Source organism: Ascidiella aspersa, chromosome 4, assembly GCF_963924565.1.
Source record: "Ascidiella aspersa chromosome 4, kaAscAspe10.2, whole genome shotgun sequence".
NCBI classification, from domain to species: Eukaryota; Metazoa; Chordata; class Ascidiacea; order Phlebobranchia; family Ascidiidae; genus Ascidiella; species Ascidiella aspersa.
Genome location: NC_139450.1, coordinates 18763831 through 18786067, shown reverse-complemented (window position 1 = coordinate 18786067; position 22237 = coordinate 18763831). Strand labels below are relative to the sequence as shown.

At 36.2% G+C, this 22237-nt stretch overlaps 2 protein-coding genes across 3 annotated transcripts; one reads left to right on the top strand and one right to left on the bottom strand.

Annotated features, from left to right (window-relative positions):
- The first annotated feature begins 774 nt into the window (after nucleotides 1-774).
- LOC146148547 (lys-63-specific deubiquitinase BRCC36-like) lies at nucleotides 775-14873 on the top strand. 2 transcript variants are annotated; one of them, XR_014494787.1, is made up of 9 exons: nucleotides 775-924; nucleotides 1027-1143; nucleotides 1260-1347; nucleotides 1532-1620; nucleotides 2208-2266; nucleotides 2324-2455; nucleotides 10063-10265; nucleotides 12631-12735; nucleotides 13864-14873. XR_014494787.1 is itself a non-coding variant. In XM_083387257.1 (8 exons), the coding sequence occupies exons 1-8, from the start codon at nucleotides 802-804 to the stop codon at nucleotides 12642-12644; spliced, it is 825 nt and encodes a 274-aa protein (XP_083243383.1). In that variant the 5' UTR covers nucleotides 775-801; the 3' UTR covers nucleotides 12645-14873. The 2 variants fall into 2 exon arrangements, 1 of the variants encoding a protein (XP_083243383.1); XM_083387257.1 differs by having other exon boundaries at nucleotides 12631-14873.
- LOC146148546 (uncharacterized) lies at nucleotides 13553-22225 on the bottom strand. Its single transcript, XM_083388064.1, has 11 exons — nucleotides 22171-22225; nucleotides 22006-22091; nucleotides 21393-21627; nucleotides 21010-21218; nucleotides 19696-19900; nucleotides 19438-19617; nucleotides 18130-18315; nucleotides 16268-16434; nucleotides 16043-16136; nucleotides 13843-14003; nucleotides 13553-13729 (listed from the first exon to the last, which is right to left on the bottom strand). Exons 1-11 carry the CDS (start codon nucleotides 22223-22225, stop codon nucleotides 13553-13555), a joined length of 1755 nt encoding a protein of 584 aa, XP_083244190.1.
- Between the last annotated feature and the right edge of the window lie 12 nt (nucleotides 22226-22237).

Sequence of the window (22237 nt, the reverse complement as noted above, 5' to 3'; positions counted from 1 at the left end):
AGATATTATGGTGTATTTGACTTTATTATGTCGTTAGTTTCAATACTGTGGTTTTATAGATTTTTCTGCTTTAGGTCTTATATTCCCTTTTTTGGTCTTATTGTGTGTTCCCATAGTAATACCTTCATGTGGTATTAAATCGGATCGCATCATTTTGTTGAAAATAGCGGGTACCGGAATCGGAATAATATGTCAAGTCCCTATTCGTGACTGAATAATTTCTTTAAATGTTTCACAATTTTCTTTAAATGTTTCAAAACAATTTTATGGGGTAAAAAAATACAATGGGGTAATAAAAAACAGTGTTTTTTACCCCGTTCCCATAGAATAGCAAAGTAAGGTATTTTTCGTTCAAAAGATCAATGTTACATCACAACACAGAATACAGACCATTATCATAATCTTGGTTGTTTAAGAGTTACACAAAAGTTTCTAATGGTTTTGCAAGACTTTTACCATACGAATTTAACAACTAGTGCTTAAACGAGCATAAGTTTATCCAGAGATAAAAAATATAAAAATAAAGATGGTTGATGCCTTATTTTTTAGGTTAAGAATGTAATTATTTACCTAAAAAAATACTCTAGTTGTGATGGCATTTTTTTTTAACCTTGAGTGACTATAATTAAATCGACTGTTTATTATTACATTTTATGCTTGGCTGTCAAATTAAATATTTTATTTTTAACGGGAAATGGAAGTAATATTTTTATATTGGATTTTAATGAGGTTTTACGTAATTTATACAATATATTAGTTCAATCATAAAAAGTACTCATTTTGTAGATATTATTACTGGTAATGATGGGTTCGGTATCATGTGTTCGTTTGAATTGTGATGCATATTTAACATGTTTGATGCATGCTTTGTCCAATGAAACTGAAGAAGTTATGGGTTTATGCATCGGTGAAATGCTGGAAAAGGTAGGATGTAATTTGTAATATTTAAATTCATCTTATTAGTGACATGTTGAATTGAATTTTTTATCAACATTTATTTTCTTTCCTTTTGACTGATGTTTTTAGATTACTGGCTGTGAAATAGGCATTTATGCAGTCCTGCTTTTAAGAAGAATGGACAAAAGAAAAGACAGAGTAGAAATTTCCGTTGAACAACTTTCAAATGCCTCTTCAGTAGCAGAAATATCCTTTTTTCAAGTTAATGAACCCTCTGTTATATACTACTTTTTATCACTTAAATATTGCTAAAAAGTTACAAAAATAGTATTGTTAACATTTCCTTAATTTGTGATTGTTACGATTTAGCGAGAACAACAGGCAAAAATCTCCGCATTGTGGGATGGTATCACTCTCACCCTCATATTACTGTGTGGCCGTCTCATGTTGGTGAGAAATTCATTTCGTTTTTGTTGTTGGCAGTTTTGAAAGTTTTTTTTTACAATGAGTCCAATTTAGCAATTTACATAATAGAGAAATTTAAGTATGTTTTCTATTATGTCTGTTATAAATCGGAGAGAAACAGATAATTTGGGTAATTGAAACACATACATACAGTTTTTTGTTTGTTTAGATGTGCAAACTCAGGCCATGTACCAAATGATGGACGAGACATTTGTAGGATTGATTTTTTCCTGTTTTAATGAAAATAAAGCCAACCTGGTAAGATACTACATGCTGTATCAATAATGGCTTGATAAAGGCTGATATGTTGTGCTACATATATAGCACCATATAATACTAGTATGCATTTTAATAATATAAATATTGTACCAATGAAACATGAACACACATATGTGTGTTTACAACTGAAATCTAGCCCTTCTGAAGCTGCTTTTTGACCAACCATTACGGCTTACATATCATTAGTATACCGAAAGCCATTGCAGACTCTTTACTGAATCTGTCGATCAATGATGCAAGCAGGGCAGACTAGAAAAACAACTAGCCTGCAGTGAGGTTCAAACTCACGACCTCCGGTCAAGCTGGGACTGTCGCTCTACCAACTGAGTTATGCAGGCTCAGAAGGGAACGAGTCGAGAAACAACCAATGCTTGCTCAATCTGTTAGTACAAGCAACTTCAATTGAAGGGGATTCACAGTACCATATCATTATCCAATGAAACATGAACACACATATGTGTGTTTACAACTGAAATCTAGCCCTTCTGAAGCTGCTTTTTGACCAACGATTACGGCTTACATATAATTAGTTATAATTATTGTATTAATTATTTTTATGTATAAAGCACCAAAGTGTTGGAATGATATGCTTTCAATCATTGTCAAGCACTACTGAAACACACAAGTAAGTAAACTCTATTTAAATAAAGGCATGTTATTAAAGTAGAACTGTTTTTTACAGATATCAAAGAATTGAAGTGCCTATTTATCTAGAGAGAACACAGACTTTAAGTCAAGCCAGTCTTGAAACCCTAACCAATCTTCCAAAGACATTAATGCAAGAGGACAGTGATGCATATGATGCTGCCATAAAGTATGCAATGTGCTTTTTGGTATAAATATTTAACTGCTTAATCTTATTTAAACATTATAACAGTTATTTTCCCAAACAACCAAGACAACTATTTCAGCTTAAAATTAGGGTAAAATGTTTTCACTACAAACAAAACCATATAAAAAGTCAACCACTGTAAATACTATCATGGACTTTTCTGAGAAAACACAAACAATTATACCTATTTCTGTGTTATCCAAGCCCTCCCATAACACTTGTTTTAAGCGGCGCAAGTATTTCACAAAGAAGGTCTCTGAAGTAGGGTTGTTCAAAGCAGGGAGTCGAACCGTAACCGAACCGGAACTTTATCAACCGGTTTTGGGCCATTTTTTCGTGAACCGTAACCAAACCTAAACCGTTTTTTATGAGATTTTAAGGAGCTGAACCGCATATTTTGAAAGAACCTGAACCTTAACCTAACCCGAAACTGTCAAAAAAGCGGTTCACTCCAGCATGACGTTAGAACTCGTATTTTACATAGTTAAGTTATGCAATCGTCAAAGTTTTATGAAAAAAAAATAATGTTTTTTAAATAAAACGTTGCTTTCACTTTTTTTGATAGTTTATTAATAAGCTGCTTGTTTTTAATGCGTCACGAAACTTAGATTTATTACGAGTTAAAATTCAGTAATTATTATCTATATTTAATGACCAACGTTTTTAGGTTGAACGGAACAATTATTGTATCCGAACCGGAACTTTATAAACCAGTTTTAAAAATAAATATAGTCGAACCGAACCTAAACCGGAAAGTCAAACGGTTCGACTCCCTGGTTCAAACTAGAATGTTGAATCCTTGGATTCGAATCCAAATGGGATGCGCATACAATTCTGCCGTTTATTTCGGGTAGTTGAAACCGATAATATTTTTTTCCTTTTACCACAGGTGGTTGTGCCTGATTGTACATACACGCGTGGCAAGTGTGGATTAGGGTCGTTTTTTTAAAAGCAGGAACGAATTGCTGAATAGACCGTAGTGTAGTGTTGCATTGTACTCGCTATATTGGTAGTTTTTGCAACAACCTGATCATGTTTACAAAAATGCTTTAAATGCAAGTTGTTAACAATGTTAAACATTTCAGAATTTTTTTTTAAATATACACATGTTAGCAAATTGTTTTACGATTTAGTGCTGTGACTGTAGGCCATGTAGGGTAAATATGAATAATCCCTTCCCCCAAACAAAATAGAAGTTAAATAATTTAATAAAAAATATATTAGCATTCGATATTCTGGATTCATTATTTTAGATTCGAACCTTAAGTTCTAGAATCCCCTGGGATTCTACTTTGAACATCTCTTCTCTGAAGTCGTAATGAAACCACAAATTTAAGTTTACTGTGGAATACTTGAAATCATCGACACATGAAAAAAAAAGAGATTAACAGAGCAACGTCGCCCATACTCCGCCCTGTTAAAGCGAGACGCCGGGCGAAAGGGTAGAATAGAAAGAAAGTCGTGTCCTCCCAACAGAAAAAATTTGTCTCTTTCTATGAGAGAAAGTTGCACATCTTTCGCGAGCGCCGTTAAGTTTTATTAGCAAAGGATATTTTCACTTATGACGCAGTTTGGTGCCGGGAATATTTGCTTGAATATTACGCAAGTATAAACAATTGCTGTTACAACTTGTTTTACGTTTGTTAGTAATTCTGGTTCGATAAATGTTGCGCGTTTTCACCTAAACCATCGACTGTAACATGCGGCTTCAGCCAACTTTTATACCACGCCAGTCAATTAGATGTCACTTTCCCATTTTTTGTCAGGGTTTTGCTCATCGTCCTAAGCGGCAATGTTTTTAATGTAATTAGGTCAGGCGTCTTAAGATAATGCAAAACCAACATCAAACGCAAAACAACGTTTTTCGTTTCTTGTTTGGTCGACCGTAATGGAAGGATAATTAAATTTTTCTCTTTCGCCTTTCGTTATTCGTTCAGGTTGGCTGATTAGCAAGGGTGTATTCGACAATTGACAACTCAAAGTCAAGCCGTCTTACTTTTTTATCGTTAAAAACGTCGAGTTAGGCGCAGCTAATGTTTTCGCTGTCTGTGCTAATATCTGATGTTGGTGTAGCAACGGCATTTTTTTAACTGAAGCAGATTCTCTTAAGAGGTTGTTAACTGTGACTTTCAAAGTGGCCTTTTTTATGTAATGGTTGTTACCGCAAAATTATTCTCTATAAGCATATTATAAGACAGGGGTGGGCAATTATTTTTAACCGCGGGCCGCATGAGAAACTTAAAATGCTGTGGCGGGCCGGGTCAAAAATAGATTCTCATTTACAGGCAATATGACGTTAAACTCCGACGCTTTAAAACAAATGAGCTAACGAACTTGTTATTACGTTAGGAGTTGTGCGCAAATGTGCAAATTCAAGTAAAATTTATATTTGTTTTAAAAAACAAACATTAATTTATATTTAGGTGGGTGAGCACAGACAAAAAATTTACATTTCTTGATATATTTGCGTTTATTAAATTGTGGGGAGCGTTGACCCAAAAGTTAAGGCTAAAATACATAAAAATGTCGAACAAAAAACTTACAATTTTTTTTGGTGCTTTTGAGACTTTAAGTTGCTGATGTCAGGGGCGTATCTAGAAATTCAAAAAGGGGGGGGGGTACGAATTTTCAACTTAGGGAATTCCCCGTTGTTTTTTCGTCTGGCGTTAATGACGTCATAAAATAGTGACGGATAGGATGTCATAAAATAGCGATGGTAATGACGTCATAAACAAGAAAAAAAAATCATCCGAAACAGCCAGTTAACGTTCAGCAAAAGCGAACATTTAGACGCAAAGCGAACACGTGCGTTATCGACAATCCTGCCAGGCGCCAACTGCGAAACCCAGTGTGCAATCGTTAACTTCAGGCGAATAACTAAACCAAGACCGTGAAATATGTGTGATTGATTTTGGTAGATCCATTTACGGGACTAGGCTATATTACAAGCACGTCTTTCGCCATCTGCAATACTAAACGGAGATCGTTTTTCCCGGGTGTTTTTTCGATTAGCGCGACATATAAAACTATTTCGAAAAAACGGTCTAACTTTAATAGTTAGTTAATTTAGTTCAGCGTTTGATAACCGTTTTAAGTTTGGGCGCACCTGGCGAGCGAAGCGAGCGCGATTTTTTTTTTGGTAGAACGGCGTTTCTTTTAAATTTCTTGCAAGTTTTTATTACATTGCCGAAAATGAAAAATGTTAAAAAATATATGTCAAATATTTTTGAATACGTTTTCGGTTTGTCCGCGACGAAATTGGCAGCTTTCCACGGCGCAACGGTAAAGAAGCGCTGATCTAGTTCAAAATACAGCATCAAAACGTTAACAAATGGGACGTAGTAAGATCATTCGCGCGAAGCGCGAAAAATTTTCGCACTTGCGTAGTTAAAATAGTCAAAAAGTATTTGAAATGAACTCGTGTATAGTTTGTCAAAGAGGCGACGGGCCCGATACAGTAGGTTACCGACCCCAGTCTTACACCAACATCTGATATTAACGCAGACAACAAACAGCGAGAAACATCAGCACCGTCTAACTCGACGTTTTCAGAGAGAAAAAAGCGGAAACCGCTTGATTTATATTATTAATTGTCGAACACACACTTGCTGATTAGTCAACCTGAACGAATAACGAAAGGCGAAAGAGAAAAACTATCTAGCGTTTACGGTCGACCAAACAAAAGACGAAAAACCGTGTTTTGCTTTTGATTTTGGTTTCGCATAAGCTCAAGACGCGTGACCCAATTACATTTAAAAACACGCAGCTTCGGACGGTAAGTAAAACCCTGACAAAAACGAACAAAAAACGATAATGTCACTTACGAAAAGGGGGGGGGGGGTCCGAACCCCCAACCCCCCTGGATACGCCACTGGCTGATGTGTTACTATTTCGTTCATATTTACAAGACGGAATAAATTCGACCGAAGCGCATTATTTAAATATTAGGCCAAGTTTGGTAAACTTTTGTTGGAGAGAGTGCCACAGTGCAGAGGACGCTTATTCTGTAACTAAAGAGATTCGCGCAAAACGCGAAAAAAATTTCCATTTTAGTCTATAAAACAGGCTAAAATAGAGTTTGACTGGGTCATGACTAGATCCGGAAAATGAAAAGCTCGCCCTTGTGTTCGCTTAGCTTATGTATTTTAGGAAAAATAAGCCGCGGCCGGATTAAATTGCTTGGCTGTGCCGTATGTTGCCCAGGTCTGTCCTAAGGCCACGTGTTTAGTGTGCAATTGACACAACCTATTTTCCCTCAACCGCAGCTTGCATTTTAGCTGATTCGGCACACTGCTTGGCGCAGATGTTGCGCTAATCGTGGCATATTAACACCCGGGAAAACGATTTTTGTTTAGTATTGCAGGTGGCGAAAGACTTGCTTGCAATTTAGCGTAGTCCAGTATATGGAACTTAGGAAAATGCGCTGCTGGTAGTAAACATGATTCTACCATAATCAATCACACATACAAATCAAAAACAGCTCCTCTGGTAATTTTAAGCTGTTTTTTTATTTGTATTACTATGCCTGGTAGCAACGGTTTATATATCAATCACACATACTTCGCCGTTTTGGTTTAGTTTTTCGCCTGAAGTAAACGATTGCACTTTATGCGGTTTCGACGCACATGTTCGCTTTGCGTCGTAAAAGTTCGCTTTGCTGGACGTTAATTGGCTGTGTCTGATAATTTTCATGACGTTATTACAAATCACTATTTTATGATGTCATACCCGTCACTAGTGTATGACGTCATTGTTCAATAACGATAGACCAGCGGTTCCCAAACTTTTCTAAAAAAAATTTGTGGTGGAACGGTGGAAATTAATTTGCTATTTCGTGGCCCTATAAAATTCAAGGGTTGGTGCGAGTTTTTAATCGCACGAATTGTTACTTGTTGATTTATAAGGAATCTGTTTTACATAACGTCAGTATCCTGATGAAGACGTTCTGTATAGCACGTCGAAACGTCGATCTATTATATATTCTGCTGGAAGAGCAACACTCCGTTAATACTTTTATGTTTAAAGAACTTCTTAAAGTATATTACCGCACGAAATTTAGGTAGAGTTCGCAAAATGTCGCATTTGATACGGTTTTAATATTAACCAATTTTCAGTTTCAAACAAGATTTTACTTATGGTACCAAAAATACGTATTTGCTTTTCACGCAATGCGAACAATGGCTGCTACAACTTAAGGTTTTACGTTTGTGAGTGGTTCCCAATCGAAATATGTCACGGGTTTTCGTTACGTAAAAGATGTTTGACGTGCGTAGCCGTTAGGTATTTAGTCGTTACATTTCAAATAAGCACACTATATTGCAATTTGCCTTCATTTAACTGTTTTAACAAATTGTAAAATTTTAGTATACGAAGAACAGTTAGATGTTTTACAGTCACGCAGATTAATGCGATAATTTATAACATGTCATCCGATTAAATGCTGCTTTCACACAGGCTAAAAGGTGTGATTCCAATTGTGGGGAATCACTTAGTTAACCCATTTCAGGCACAATCAGCAAAAATAATCAATGGACGACCAACACATATGCTATATAACAATTAACTATTAGGGAAATTAAAATGTTTTATTTATGGATAATTAACTTGTTTACCACTTTACATACTATTTAGCACTCAAGCCAGGATAGTCCGCTATCGGTAACATTATTTTTAAGTAACATGGTAATTTCCTTTTTTTTTTAAGTAACATGGTAATTTGCCTTTTTAATGCAACGGCAATAACACGCGGCTTCAGCAAATGACGCAGAGTGGGACTTTACCCGACCCATTTTATACACAATACGGAACATTATATCGGTTACAATTTAAATTACACATTTATTTAGATTTACACGGAAATGTTACACCATAATATTCGGCGGTGTTCAACAATCAACAGCTTGATGGCTTCATACATTTTTAACCACGCAAAATTGAGGCATTGCACAAATATACGTAATATATCGCGCTTATTGCAAAAGGCTACATATTATTGTCACACGTAAAATCCTACTTAACCTTGTAAACGCGGGGTATTTCGTCTAGTAAATCACATATAGCTGTTATGTGTTACTAACACATTAAACACCCAAATCGATCAAAAATTGTGAGTATTTCATCTTAGATGTATTTTTCGCGCGGATTTTGAATATACTTTTAGTGTTTCTCTAGCACATCACGTTTTTAAAATATCGTCAAATTTAAATTTTCCGAAAAAACGCATTGAAAACAACGCACAGCTGTAATAAATGGCCCTTTCAAACGTCTGACGTAAAACTTTTTTATACCCATAACTCAAGTCATCACCATAGAACTTCTATGATGGAATTTTCAACTATTGCCCCCTTTTAAAATCCTTGATAATGGGGTTTTATTGCCTAAAACAGGGTGGTCCAAACAATGTGGCCCGCGACATCATTTTTTGTGGCCCGCGAAGCACTATTGAATTATTGTAATACGTAAAGTTGAGGGTTTAATCAAAGAAATATAACTAACCAACGATCAGCAAGCATATTGCAATTGTTTGGTTATAGGCCTAGTCTAGTTAGCAAGAACGCCTAATTTTGGTATGTGTTAAACCGATTTGAGTACGTCCTATATGGAACTTTCTAAAATGGCTGTTTTGCGAACTTGTAGACTACATTTGCGTTTTGTTTTTCGTCTTTTTAATGTAGCGGAAAACATAACATAAAAAGTACGACCCTATATAAATTACTATTTTTGCCACTTTGAGGTAAATGAACGATGAAATATATAGCGCTTCGGGAAAGTATTGTTTTACAGATTTCACTATAAATAAAAGTTAACGCCCTGAACCTTTCCATCGTGAAATTCTAGCCAAAAATGTCTAATTAAAAACATTCTACGCTTATAAATCAGTGTTCTGTTTTGTCAAATACGTATTTTTTTTCGCGCTTTGCGCGCACTATTTTGCCAGCGGTCTCGTTATCAAATTACTTTTTGACGATGCTTTTTGTCGTCATCTTTAACCAAACGAAAATCGTTGATCGCTCTTGGCACGCATGTCGCACATATAAGCTGCTTTATGTGGCCCGCGAAGTATTTCAAAGAAATATTGTGGCCCGCGATGCTGTCAACCTTGGACCACCCTGGCCTAAAATGTCAATTTATTTCGTCACTAACTGAACCTAGGTTTTCGGGAAAAAATTCAACTAGGTGGGCAGAAAGTGCACTGCTACAAAAAAAATGAAGTCATTTTCAGAATCAGTGCTGAAAACATATGGAGAATCAATCTATCACATCTCCGTTTAAAATTTGCTGTTGACCAGTATTATCATTATATTATTTTACGAATAAATAGGGTTATAGATTACAGCGTTCCAGCCTTGGTTTGCCAAATGTTTTAATTCGTGCTGCCGTCCGTTCTCTAATATAAAAACGCACAACAGTTTACTGTGTTAATTAGTTTTTAGCTATATTTTATGTGATATATTTGCCAAACATCTTAGCCATATTACCGGTACTACTAATATGAAATATATGATTAATAAACTTTGATTCGTTGTTTAGGCACGATTTATTTTGTAACTTTGTTTAACTTGGTGTGAGAATAATATTCCTTTTTTTAGGTCATGTGGAGATTGCATTCTAACTAAGCTGCATAATGCCTCTGTGCACACACAAAATACTTGCAACATCACTGGAACTGTTATATCCCCCCTCATCAACATGTTGGAACAAACTAACCTCAATCACCAACTAAGACTAAAAGATGTTGAAATTGAGAATGAAGATCTAAAAAGGGCAATATCTGAACTTACGACTATTGATGGTATATAACGCAAATTATTTATTTATGTTTGGGGCGTGTCCGACTTCAGCTAAAAAAACGAGTTCCGAGTCCGACTCAAGCCAAATGTGCTATTTCGTCGAGTCCCGAGTCCGGTTGCGCCTCTACCAGCTGTAAAATTTTGGCGATTTACGTAACTAAATACACTTATAGTGGTGATATATTTAATCCACTCACAATACGTGGCTGGAAAATATCACCTAAGGCAGGGATGTCCAACCTTTTAGCAGGATGGGCCGCATTGTCACTTTAAAAATTTCGATGGGCGGCCAAACCTCTCAAATTAAAGGGGTGACGTCCTAAGTTATGTCATATCGTGACGTCATATAATAACCTAACTTATAAACACCAGCTCTTCGAAAGTGAACTCATGCGCAAATATGCAAGTATTCTCGATCTTATTTTTTTTTTGTTATGGCGAAGCGCAACAATTTGAGTTTTCACATGTTTGGGCTGATATATTTCCTTAAAACGGTCCGGAAAAACACACATCTTACTTAGCAGTGATGGGTGAACAAAGTGTTCGACGGATGTTAAAATGCGACATTAGACTCGATTATAGTCTCAAAAAAACATAAGATTAGGCCTACATCAAATACTGCGCGTTTTACACGTTTTGATGATAGTCGAAGCAATTGTTTTTAATTAAGGCTACTGAAAGTAAGAATAAGTAGTGTGCCGCACGTAAATATCAGGCAGGCCGCAGGTTGGACATCCCTGACCTAAGGGAAGCATGCAGCTCGAAATTTCATCGTATATTATCTCCGTAAGTAAACAAGATATCGATCCGAATTTTTTACACATTACTCACAGCAACCTAAGTTAGGCCTAGCCATAAACATGAATATTAATATTTTATTATTATTTTTAGATAAAAGTCTAATTGCTGACGAAGTAAGGTTGCTTTGAGTAATGTGTGAAAATTTTGACTAAGTATTTAGAGTAGACTCGTAGGATCACCCTATGTGAGTCACTTGAGCACATTTTAATTTTAAGGCTGAATATGATTGAATATTAACATTTTATTATTTTAAAAAAAAGTCTGATTGCTGGCTAAGTTAGGTTGTTTTGCGTAATGTGTAAAAATTCCTGAACGATATCTTACATACGGAGATGTTACACGATGAAATCTCGACCTGCATGCTTCCCTTTGGTTAAAACATCCACCATATGCTATTCAGCATTTACAATTTACAGTTGGCAGCCATGGTACTGCACATGTGCACGTCGAACTCGGGATCGGGTAGTTTTACGTGGTCTTACTCGAGTCCCGAGTCCGACTATAGCAAAACAAAATGATTTCGCCGAGTCCGACTCCGCGGCCCTGGTTGTAACTTTGTAAATGCGATCTAGGTTGTGCACATGGATTGGGTAGTGTTCCTACGACAGCTTTAACACTGAAACTTCAAAAAAATTTCTTCTTTTTTCTCGTTTTGTTGTTTCTTGTTGGGGTAACATTTTTAGCACAAAGTCTGTGTAAATACCATTCCATGTTTTCTGTCTATTAACAATACACATATCGTCGAAATTATAACAGCCCTATTAAATTACAGTTTTGCTTATAGATAAATGATAAAGTATTCCCGATCCCAAGTTTTTTTGTACATATTCTTTTTGTGACAACAGACTAGCAACAGGGACTCACACATTGTTTTTGCGCATATCTATGTATTTTATGTGTGCCAAATGTGTCACATCTCCTTGTAAATCAAAATATTTGCCAATCTTAATCAAACATAAGCATTTTTCCGCGCTTCATGCGTATTTGAGTACAATATGACCCTATTTTAATTACATGGTTCATTGAGACCCCCCGCTGATGAAGAGTAACTACATTAAAATGCTTGAAGCCACACGTTTTTATATCAAAATTCTGAATGGAAATTCATTACGACCCGCCGAGAAGCTGAGTTTGGTTTGGCCCGCGGCCAGGAAAAGGTTGCCGACCCCTGGTCTTAGTCAACCCACGTCATTACTCTTTTTGACAAACGAAATATTAAAATGCCAAACTAAGCACATAACGTTCTTTCTGTTACAGAAAATCTAATTTGAAACCCTCCTTCCTTCTCTAAAATAAGCTTAAATGACATTACTTTGCTGCTAGCTTCACGCGTTTTTCATCTAGTTCTAAAAACATTAAAATCACAGTAAGCAAAAAATTATGTATTTGAAATCAATAAATAAAGGTAATGTTATCGACATAAATATCAGGGTGTCGTCGTTGACTTGGATGTACGTCATTTTAATAAGTGCCTGCAAACAAAAATATTTTAAACGTAAAATTGCTTTTTAAGTTATATTAATCTTTGAAAAAATCTTCTTACACTAGATTAATCCTCTATAACAGGGGTGTTCAAATGATTTCTGCCGTGGTCCACCACAGCCCTACCAGACAACATGATGATCACCAAATACAAATAGTAAACATACTGGACACGCTTTACTTTATATGGTGATTTATTTATGTAAACGCGATAACTTTAATAGTTAATCTTGTTTAGTGTTTGTTAACCTTTGTTTGTTTAAGTCAGGGCGCACGTGGCGAGCGAAGCGAGCGCGAATTCTTGAGGTATACCGGCATTTCTTTTAAATTTCTTGCAAGTTTTTATTACATTACCGAAAATACAAAATGTTAAAAAATATATGTCCAACATTTTTGAATGCGTTTTCCATTAACGGTAACAAAGCGCTAATCTAGTTCAAAAGAGCGCATTAAAACGTAAACAAGCCGGACGCAGAAAGATGATTCGCGCGAAGCGGGAAAATTTTTCGCACTTACGAGTTAAAATAGTCAAAAAGTATTTGAAATGGACTCGTATCTAGTTTGTCAAAGAGGCAGCGGGCCGAATGAGTTACATTGGCGGGGCGCATCCGGCCCGCGGGCCGTAGGTTGCCGACCCCTGTTTTAGACTTTAGGTCTTACAATAGCATCGAATTGGGGCTTTCTGTCGCTGACTGATATCCTCAAACGCTCACAAAAATTAGCATTTGGGAGTCTCGTTCTATGCTTGATTTTTTACAAAATTCATTAACACTGACAATCGGTATTCACATGAAAACACTGTAGAAAGTTTATTTTTTTAAGACTGCATTAGAAGATCCGCACAAAACGCTGAAAAGATCCGGAACCGGATCGCGATTCGCCATTTGAACATGACCGCTCTATAATATCTGTGTATGGCAGAACATAGCGTTTTTTATCAATAGCTTTGTATATGTGTAATATGAGCCTATGGTAAAGTGGTAGAATATCCTTGTTTAATGTAAACTTACTTGCATGGGTTGCCACACACCAGCTTCGATATCAGATTGACAAACTTGTTAGTAAGAGAGTCAAATCCTCCTGAAATGACTGAAATATGTTCTTCCACTGGCTCACTTACCATGTCTTTCATGGACTCGTAGTCTAGCTTCCCACTTAGATTTTTAATCCCAACCACGTTCACCTGTCAGACGGAAACAAGTATTCATGGGATGCATCGTACGTTGTGTCAACGAACATTTATACACGTAATTTGTTGTCAGCAGTTAAAAGTAAAAAATATTTATTTTATCTTACATTTACTCCAATTTTCTTTAGTTTTCGTGCAGGAGTGACCGCGTCATCCTGAGAAACTCCGTCTGTAAAAAGCAGAACGATGTCTCTTACGTTTTTCCTGTTGCCCTTAACATTGATGCTTGTTTTTAGCGCGTGCTGCAAAGCCATCCCTGTGCGGGTACCTGTTAAACACATTTAAGAAATATTTAAGATTATACCTTTGCATAATAAATTAAGGGCAGTCAGTTTATGATTTGTTGTTGTTATTGTTGCTGTTGAATAGTAAGTTTTGGGTGACCTGAACACTTGCCCCCCTGGAATTTCAAAATGCGATTATTATTATTATTTATAAGTGTAATATGTATTACTTATAAAGGTTAAAAATATTATACATTATCCATTGCGCCCAGTGGCGTATCCAGGGGGGCGGGAGTTCTTACCCCCTTTTTGTAAGTGATATTATCATTTTTGTTCGTTTTTGTCATGGTTTAACAAACTGTTCGAAGCGGCGTGCTTTTTAAGTAATTGTGTCACGCGTCTTAATCTAATGCGAAACCAAAATCGAGCGCAAAACGCCGTTTTTCGTCTTTTGTTTGGTCTACCGTAAATGCTGGAAGTTTTTATCTTTCGTTATTTGTTTAAGTTGACTGATTAGCAAGTGTGCATTCGACAATTGACAACGCTAAGTCAAACCTTCTTTCTTTTTTTCTCGCTAATAAACGTCGAGTTATACGCAGTATGTTCCTCGCTATTCGGTCTATGCGCTAATATCTGATGTTGGTGTAACATCGACATTTGTTTAACTGAAGCAGATGCTTAAAAGGAGTGACTGTCATGAAATGGTGACTGTCGTGCGCGTTTCAAAGTCTCCATTTTTAAGTAATGATGGTTAACGCAAAATTATGCTCTTTAAGCATACTCTAAGTCTAAGCCCACGTGCTAAGTGTGCAATGGACACAACTTATTTCCCCTCAACCGCAGCTTGTAATTTAGCTGACTTGGCACACAGCTCGGCGCAGATGTTGCGCTAATCTAATAACACCCGGGAAAAACATTCTTTGTTTCGTATTGCAGATGGCGAAAGACGTGCTTGTAATTTAGCGCTCGTTCCGTTCATGGCGCTTGAAAACTGTGCTGCTGATAGTCGAATTATGTGTGATTCTACCACAATTAATCACATATATTTTACGGTCTTTAACCTGAAGTTAACGATTGTACACCGTGGTTTCGCAGCTGGCGCCTGACAGGATTGTCGACGACGCACGTGGTCGCTTTTGCTGGACGTATTTGGCTGTTTCTGATTAGTTTTTTTTTCTCACGTCTTGCAATCACCATTCTATGACGTCATACTGTCACTATTTTATGACGTCATTATTCATTAACGTCAGACGAAAAATAGGGGAATTCCCCAAGTTCAAAATTCAGAACTCCCCCTTTTTGGATTTTCTGGTTACGCCCCTGATTGCCCCCCCCTGGAAATTTTTCTGTGGGCGCCCCTGCCTGTTACTAATAATTGCTGCAGATGGAAACGGTTTACAGGTGTACAAATAACAGACGTGAGTTGTTTACAGGCCTTCAACCAAATGAATGTGTGCCAAACAGAGTGCTTTCCTCAAAATTTTGAAAAATCTTCGCCATGACAGCACTTCTTTAATCGATGTCACTCCGTCTACTTCAGCACTTCAGTATTGAGACTACGACTAATGTTACGATTTTTTTGATAGGCTTACTGTTTAATTTTTAAATCGAACTTTTCCAGTCAAAAATGCCTCTGTTTCCTAAATCGATGTTGTCTTTTCAGCTATAGAAGAGTAAATAAACATCATCTTAAAAAACGTTTCGATACGCACTTAAATCAGCATCAGATAGTAAGAATTGCTTACTGCGATTGGTAAGAAATAGTCGCAGAAGATTTGTGGGAAAAACTGCAATAAACTAAAAACAAAAAAATAGTTTTGTAGAATGTGTTTTTTTCCTAAAACATTTGTGGGTTTGGTAAAATTGGTAACGTAAAAGATTGTTTAAATTGATAAACTGAGTGTCAAAGTATTGACGCGAAGGGCAAAACAAAAATCGCTATCTTAATAAAACAAAATTTTATGTTCTAAAATTTTAGTAGGCCCCTACGGTAGTTTTTTACTTTGGCCGGCTATTTTAGGGACTTTGAACGGCTATAGGTATTCCAGTAGTTATACCACATTAGATATATCAATGTTTTTACCTGAACCATTGTATGGAATATTGTGTATTCTTGTGTTTAACTCTTTATAAGAGTTGATTTCTCCAATTTCAATTTCAGTAGAAATGTCAACTTCCTAAATCAAAAATGTAGTAAGCCTTAATTCCATGCATAAAAATCCAGGCTTACTCTGTTGTAAATACTTACCATTAATGTTATAATAAGCCTAGTCCAATTATTTACACAAGTTTTTCATCTTGCCCTCACCTTGTTGTACCGGAATGCACCAACCCTAAGTGTGTCATCACTAATATGGAACGAGCCGATAATATCAGTGGCGAAACGTAAAAGTTTCTTCCAATTTTCGACTCCAACTGAACTAGAGCTGTCGAATATCATGATAAGGTCCAAGGTAGCGTATGGAGGACATGGTCCTGCACGTTTTAAAAATATTTATTATTAAACTTAGGCCTATAGTACGTCCTGTTTTATCCGGGACACTCTAATTGAAGTCCCACTTAAATGACCATAAAAACTTCTAGATCTACTCACAGTTTGTACACCATGTCGTTTTTTTGGCCTATGCCCCCACTAAGACTGCGCGCGAGACAGGGGTAAATCGAAAAAAAAAAATTGAAAAGTTTTGGACCAATTTGCAAAGTATTGGAACAAGTTGTGAGCAGCGTCCCTCTAAAGTGCACAACTGCGCAGCCATACTATACATTGGCGCAGTAAAATTTGCCTTCTAAAATCGAAATAATCTTTCCATTGTCTGCCACAACAGTTTTGAGCATTTCGCATTGGCCATCATTTTATTTGATACTTGAAATTTTATATTGATGCTTGTCAATTTTTACGTAATGTATGTCTCTGTTTTAAATTACTTTGCCTAATCGGTTTAATCATCCATGCTGTGTACTTTTTAACACAGCAGTACATACCAAATTCAACTAGATAAACGATAAAAAGTAAGGCGGCTTGCAGAAATTAAAAACCTTTTAATTACAGATTTTATTTGTGTCCATAGGCTAGTGCAGTGCTCTTCAACCTTTTTTGATTTGTTGAACCCCAAAAATTGTTGTGGCGAACTCATGCACCCTGTTTACTTAAAAGGCAAACTGAGTTAAAAGCGATGTAAAAAATCAATATGCATATCAATATCATCATGTCAATTAAACCAAGCGGAGCTGCCGAAGTTTTACACTCTGTCGGTGAGATATTGACTATGGCTGCAGGCTCCTTGCGAGTACTATTGCATGTCATAAAACAGCATTCAAACTAACTTGAGAAAATAGCAAAGAGACTATTTAACGAGTGTTTTGTCATTAAAAATGTCAAATACTAATGGTTCATTAACAGTTTGTGATGCACCCTTGTATACCTTTTAGTACTGGTGCACCCCATGCATATTTTTGTGCACACTAGGGTGCACCAGGTTGAAGAGCACTGGGCTAGTGTACCGTAGACTCACAGCTCTCCATAAATGCAATTTCTGACAGTGACGACAAGTATATCCACTTTTTTGTTGCGCTTTGACCCAATCTATAACTTCTGTGTAATATCGCCATTGTATTGTATTGCAGGTAACACCTCTCTATCTTGAAATTTATCAGGATAAACCTACTGAATTTTTTGGTTTAGTATTTTTTCGCTTGACCGCTTTGGGCTATATCCTTCACTGTATTTAAACTTGATTAGCCTACAGTTATTCATAGTTCAACCGCGAACATAAAGTTAATTGAGAATATTTGCATTATGACGTCACGCTTTGTTACGTCATCTTTAAAATGTTCACGACAAAAACATTGATCTGTACCTAGCCCCCGCTAACTCACCCTTAAAATAGTGTTGCTCATTAAACAAATATTTGCTCAGTAGAACATTTTTGAGGGGACTTGTGTCCCAACTCCTGGATCGTTTCCTGATACGGGTACAAGTAGCGATATTTTTTCTATTAATATAGTAAAAGTTGGCAAAAATATATGTTGAGGAGACCATGGAAAAATCTTGACTAATTTGTCAGGCAGAATTAACTTGGCAAAGCAGGTTTGTAGGCCTATGCTTTTTTAGCTTTAGGATAGCTACTAGATTTATCATTTTGTTTTGTTACGTAATGTTTGAAAACTTACGCGAACAACAAGCACTTGGCTTTGTCCATTTGGCCTTCTCCGTGCACACCGACACTTTGCTCCCTGTTGCCACAAATCCCTTCGTCTTATCACAAGTCGTTATACACTTGCTGAATGCAAAGTTACGATTGGAGCACTGTAATTTTCCACCACTTGGTGCTTCGAGTTTCGTCTCACATTCGATACCTGTTTATAATTATGATTTCGTGACAAACGTCGAAATGAGTATAAATGTAAGGCCCTTAGCTAATTAATTGTCGAACAAGCGTAGCATTCCTATGTAGTTTTCGCTAATCCCACAAAAACTGTGAAACATTTAAAGTAGCGCGCTATCTTTTAAAGGATCGTTAACATATTTTACGCAAGTATATTTACGAATCGGTTGATAATGGAATAGGCTTTAAAACTTATAATTTTTTTAATTTAATTATTGGATCGGTATTGCCAAACTTATATTTTTAGCGCAGAGTACAGCCGAAAAAATGAAGTGTGTCCAATTAACGCAATGTTTTAAAAATATTTATACATTTTACTGGCAAGATCTCTATAATATTTTCGGTGGAATTTGCCACTCTTTATGTACTATTAATTTGGCTGATCAGACTACAAATATCACCCTGCTTTCAGGTAAACAAAAGAGGGCCTCAAACACGATTACAGAATAGTTTGTACTTTATACTATTGCTTTTACCGTGATAGTTAGCTACAAAATGTTGTACAAATCGCATGCGACTAAAATATAGGCCTAATACTAGCAATTAGGTCGCATCTTGAGAATTGTTTCGAAGGTAACAGAATTCAATGAACCATGCATTTTTATAAAGTAATGCATTTTTTAAAACTTGACCTATACTAAAACAAGGGATTCTGGCTACAATAAGCCCGATTTGCCGTTAATTTCACGGCTAAATACACTTTATTTGCGTCCTAAATAAATCAGAGAACAAATATAATATAAACCTCTACTAAAATGAATTATGAAATACTTCCACCGGCAACCCTGACCCCTTTAAGCAAAAACCTCATACCGGTACCCTAAGACTAAGTTATAAAAAGCATTTTAAAACAAAACAAAAAACTAAATTGAGTTTATAAAAACTGACTTATGTATAATTTTGTTGTTAGGGCTGTTTTATGTATTGCAAATAGTCTACCAACCCTTATTTTTCCGGGTATTGGTCATATTCGGATTGTATGCGATCTCGATGTTTCGCCACCAATTTCCCGATCTTGGTCAAACGTTACCAACAGACAGCCGGTCTACTTATTAAAGTTAAACTATAGAGGACCGATTATAAATAAACTTACGCTTGCACCAAGGACCACGCGAGCTCCACTGTGCAGTTCGCAAACAAGTAATTTCGTTTTTCCCGATTAAACGGAAGCCTTTCTTGCAAGTAAACGTACAAACACTTCCAGAAATGTCAAAGTTTGTGCACGTTTTAGTTCCGTACTTGGGTAAATACAGCCTCTGCTTGCATTTTATGACTGTAGTAAAATCAAATATAGAATAGCGGTATCATAAGGAGAAATAAAACATAATAATAAAATTAGCAAGATATTTACCGGTCAATTTTTCTGATACATCTGACGAATACACTTCCATAAATTGACAAAGGTCAATTTCGATCTGTTTCTGTGCCAATTTTAGAAACATAACTTTGGCTTCTTCCTTCGTGACTTTTCCATCATGCGAAAGAATCTTTTGCATTTGAAGGAACTTGTAGAACTCCAAGAAAGAAATTTTGCCATTTCCATTTCTGTCGGCTACCTTTTTTATGAAATTCAATATTTTATTTATCGTGTACGAATCCGGTGTAAAATACAAAAAAGAAAACGTTCGTCCTGGTTTCGCAACAGCTTTTTACGTAGACGATAAAATAAGAATAGTATTAAATCTTACATTTTGTTTTCACCTTTCTTCTGAAGTACGATTGCATTATTTATTTCAGTATGATTTATCAGAGCCTTTTAAGAAATGCGAAGGTTTTATTGTTTATAAATGGTTTTTAGCTATTTTTTGACAATAGCGAGAAATACTTTGTGCCTTGAGAATCTATGCATTCATTTCAGGAAAATTCAAACCGAATCGAATTACCTACTCTTAAAGAAGTATTGTCTTTAAAATTAGTTAGTGACGAGTGCTTGGATTAGTAAATGTATAGTTTCATTGAATAATTAACTAGAACTTTGTAACAAATCACACGTTTAGGATTTCTTATATAGCAGTATTTATGCCGCTAAACCCATCTAGATACACCAAATGTTCCATATATTGTTTACCGGTAGGCCTATAGCTTTTTGCAACAGATTATAATTTAATGAACTGCAAAAAGTTTTACAATTATTTTCATTTTATTTGCGTTAGATTCCTTGCCTTTAGGCTTCTGAAAAAAAAATTACCTACGTTAGATGCGTTTACATTTAATAATTGCGTAATATTTTCACAGGTAACAGGTTTGAACTGGTTTATAAAAGGAGTTCAGAACTTTTACGTAAACCGCAGGGTTCATCACACCTAAAGCAATAAAACAGTTTTAAAAAACAGAGTGTCAGCGGAACAGTGATCGACAAGCAGAAACCAACTGTCAATGGTTTTGAATTCCATAAAGATACACCCTTTTACACCTTAAAGGTTCGAAGCCCCTGATGTAGGGCCTTCATCCTTCATGTTTTAGGTTCATGTTTAAACAATTTTTAGGAAAGGTCGTTCTAAATTTACAATCGTACTACGTATTGTTTTGTCAGTTTTGCCCACTGATGTATCACAGTAGATGCAAAGCGCAAAACCTTTTGTCAAAGTTTTACTTTATTTTAGCAAGACTTTTAAGTTATACGAAAAACATACGGTATATTGGCCGTAACTAAATTTCTACCAACCACTTTTTCCTCTTCTAACCAAGAACTCATTGCTTCTTGGAACTTTGGGAAGTCAACTCCCTTCGTGTGAAAATTCTTGTTTGCTGCAAGGAGAGTTGCAAAGAAAGCAATATTCTTCATCTTTCTTCCTTCCGACTGCAGTTTTGCCTCCCAAGCATGAATAAGGCCGTCATCGTTAACATCAAAGCGGGAAAAGAAACGCTGCATAGCTGAAAGTGGAATAACTTCCTCAAAACCTATATTTCTTGGGTTGTAAAACAGCGAAATTTTTTGAAAGCTTATTGTTTACGACGGTATATCTAGAAAACCAATCCCACTTGGAGTGACTGATCCTTGTTAAAATATGAACATGTGTATATTAGTTTCAAAACAGTTAACTCTACCTTTGAAGCAAGTGGGCTCACTTCTTTCGACTCTCATGCCGATGCAATCTGGCGAGCGACAACACTTGTAGCAACGTTGTGGGGACTTCGGTACATTGTGATAGCAATTAGTTGGGTTCTGTCGCTCGTCGTTCAAACATGCAAACTTCTGCTTACAACCTGCATTGACTCGCTTTAGGCTGTATAAGCCGGTTCGCTGATCAGGTTGTTCGTATCGAATCTCAGTGTAGCAGACCTGTATTAAAAGAGAAATGTCAATCCTGGACGAGGTTAAGGTATGTCATATGTTTCCCTTATAAATTGTGTATTGCGTTAGCACGTTTACATTGTTTTAGGAAAACATTAGTCCTAACTAACAATTGCAGGAAGAGCAGCTTGTTAGGAAAAAATGGCGAACACTACAGTATCGAATCGCGCATCATTCCTGGCCGTGAGAAGTTTTTACACGAAAAAAGTCATTTATCCAGTTTGTACATTTGGGGTAAACTCAAACAATATGTACATTATCGATGCAATTTATAAAATATTTTTATTATTCATTGTAAATCCTCTTTGTAAATGACTTTATTTGGCGAGATGCTAAGTTAAGATTAATCCTTATCCCCGAATTTACCTGCTCCTTTTGCCAGCAACTTTTAACTTTTCCCGTTGCGTAACATTCTTGTAGCGATTTTCCTGTACACGTCAGACAACTTATACCTTAAAAACGAAATAAAGTTGATTTTGCAAGTGTGTGAAATCGTACAAATATTAAGTATATTGTATGTTTGGAATTTACCTTTCGCTGCTCCAGAGCATATTTGAAGTAACGCTAAGAAGCCTATAAAAATCATATTGTCTGTTTA

Bases quoted from the DNA above. Each gene is read 5' to 3' on its own strand.
- LOC146148547 (XM_083387257.1), top strand. From the start codon at position 802: ATGATGGGTTCGGTATCATGTGTTCGTTTGAATTGTGATGCATATTTA. The intron at 925-1,026 runs GTAGGATGTAAT...TGATGTTTTTAG, and splicing joins TCGGTGAAATGCTGGAAAAG to ATTACTGGCTGTGAAATAGG. The intron at 1,621-2,207 runs GTAAGATACTAC...TTATGTATAAAG, and splicing joins ATGAAAATAAAGCCAACCTG to CACCAAAGTGTTGGAATGAT.
- LOC146148546 (XM_083388064.1), bottom strand. From the start codon at position 22,225: ATGATTTTTATAGGCTTCTTAGCGTTACTTCAAATATGCTCTGGAGCA. The intron at 19,618-19,695 runs GTAAATATCTTG...ATTTTACTACAG, and splicing joins TGTATCAGAAAAATTGACCG to TCATAAAATGCAAGCAGAGG. The intron at 13,730-13,842 runs GTAAGATAAAAT...TCCGTCTGACAG, and splicing joins TAAAGAAAATTGGAGTAAAT to GTGAACGTGGTTGGGATTAA.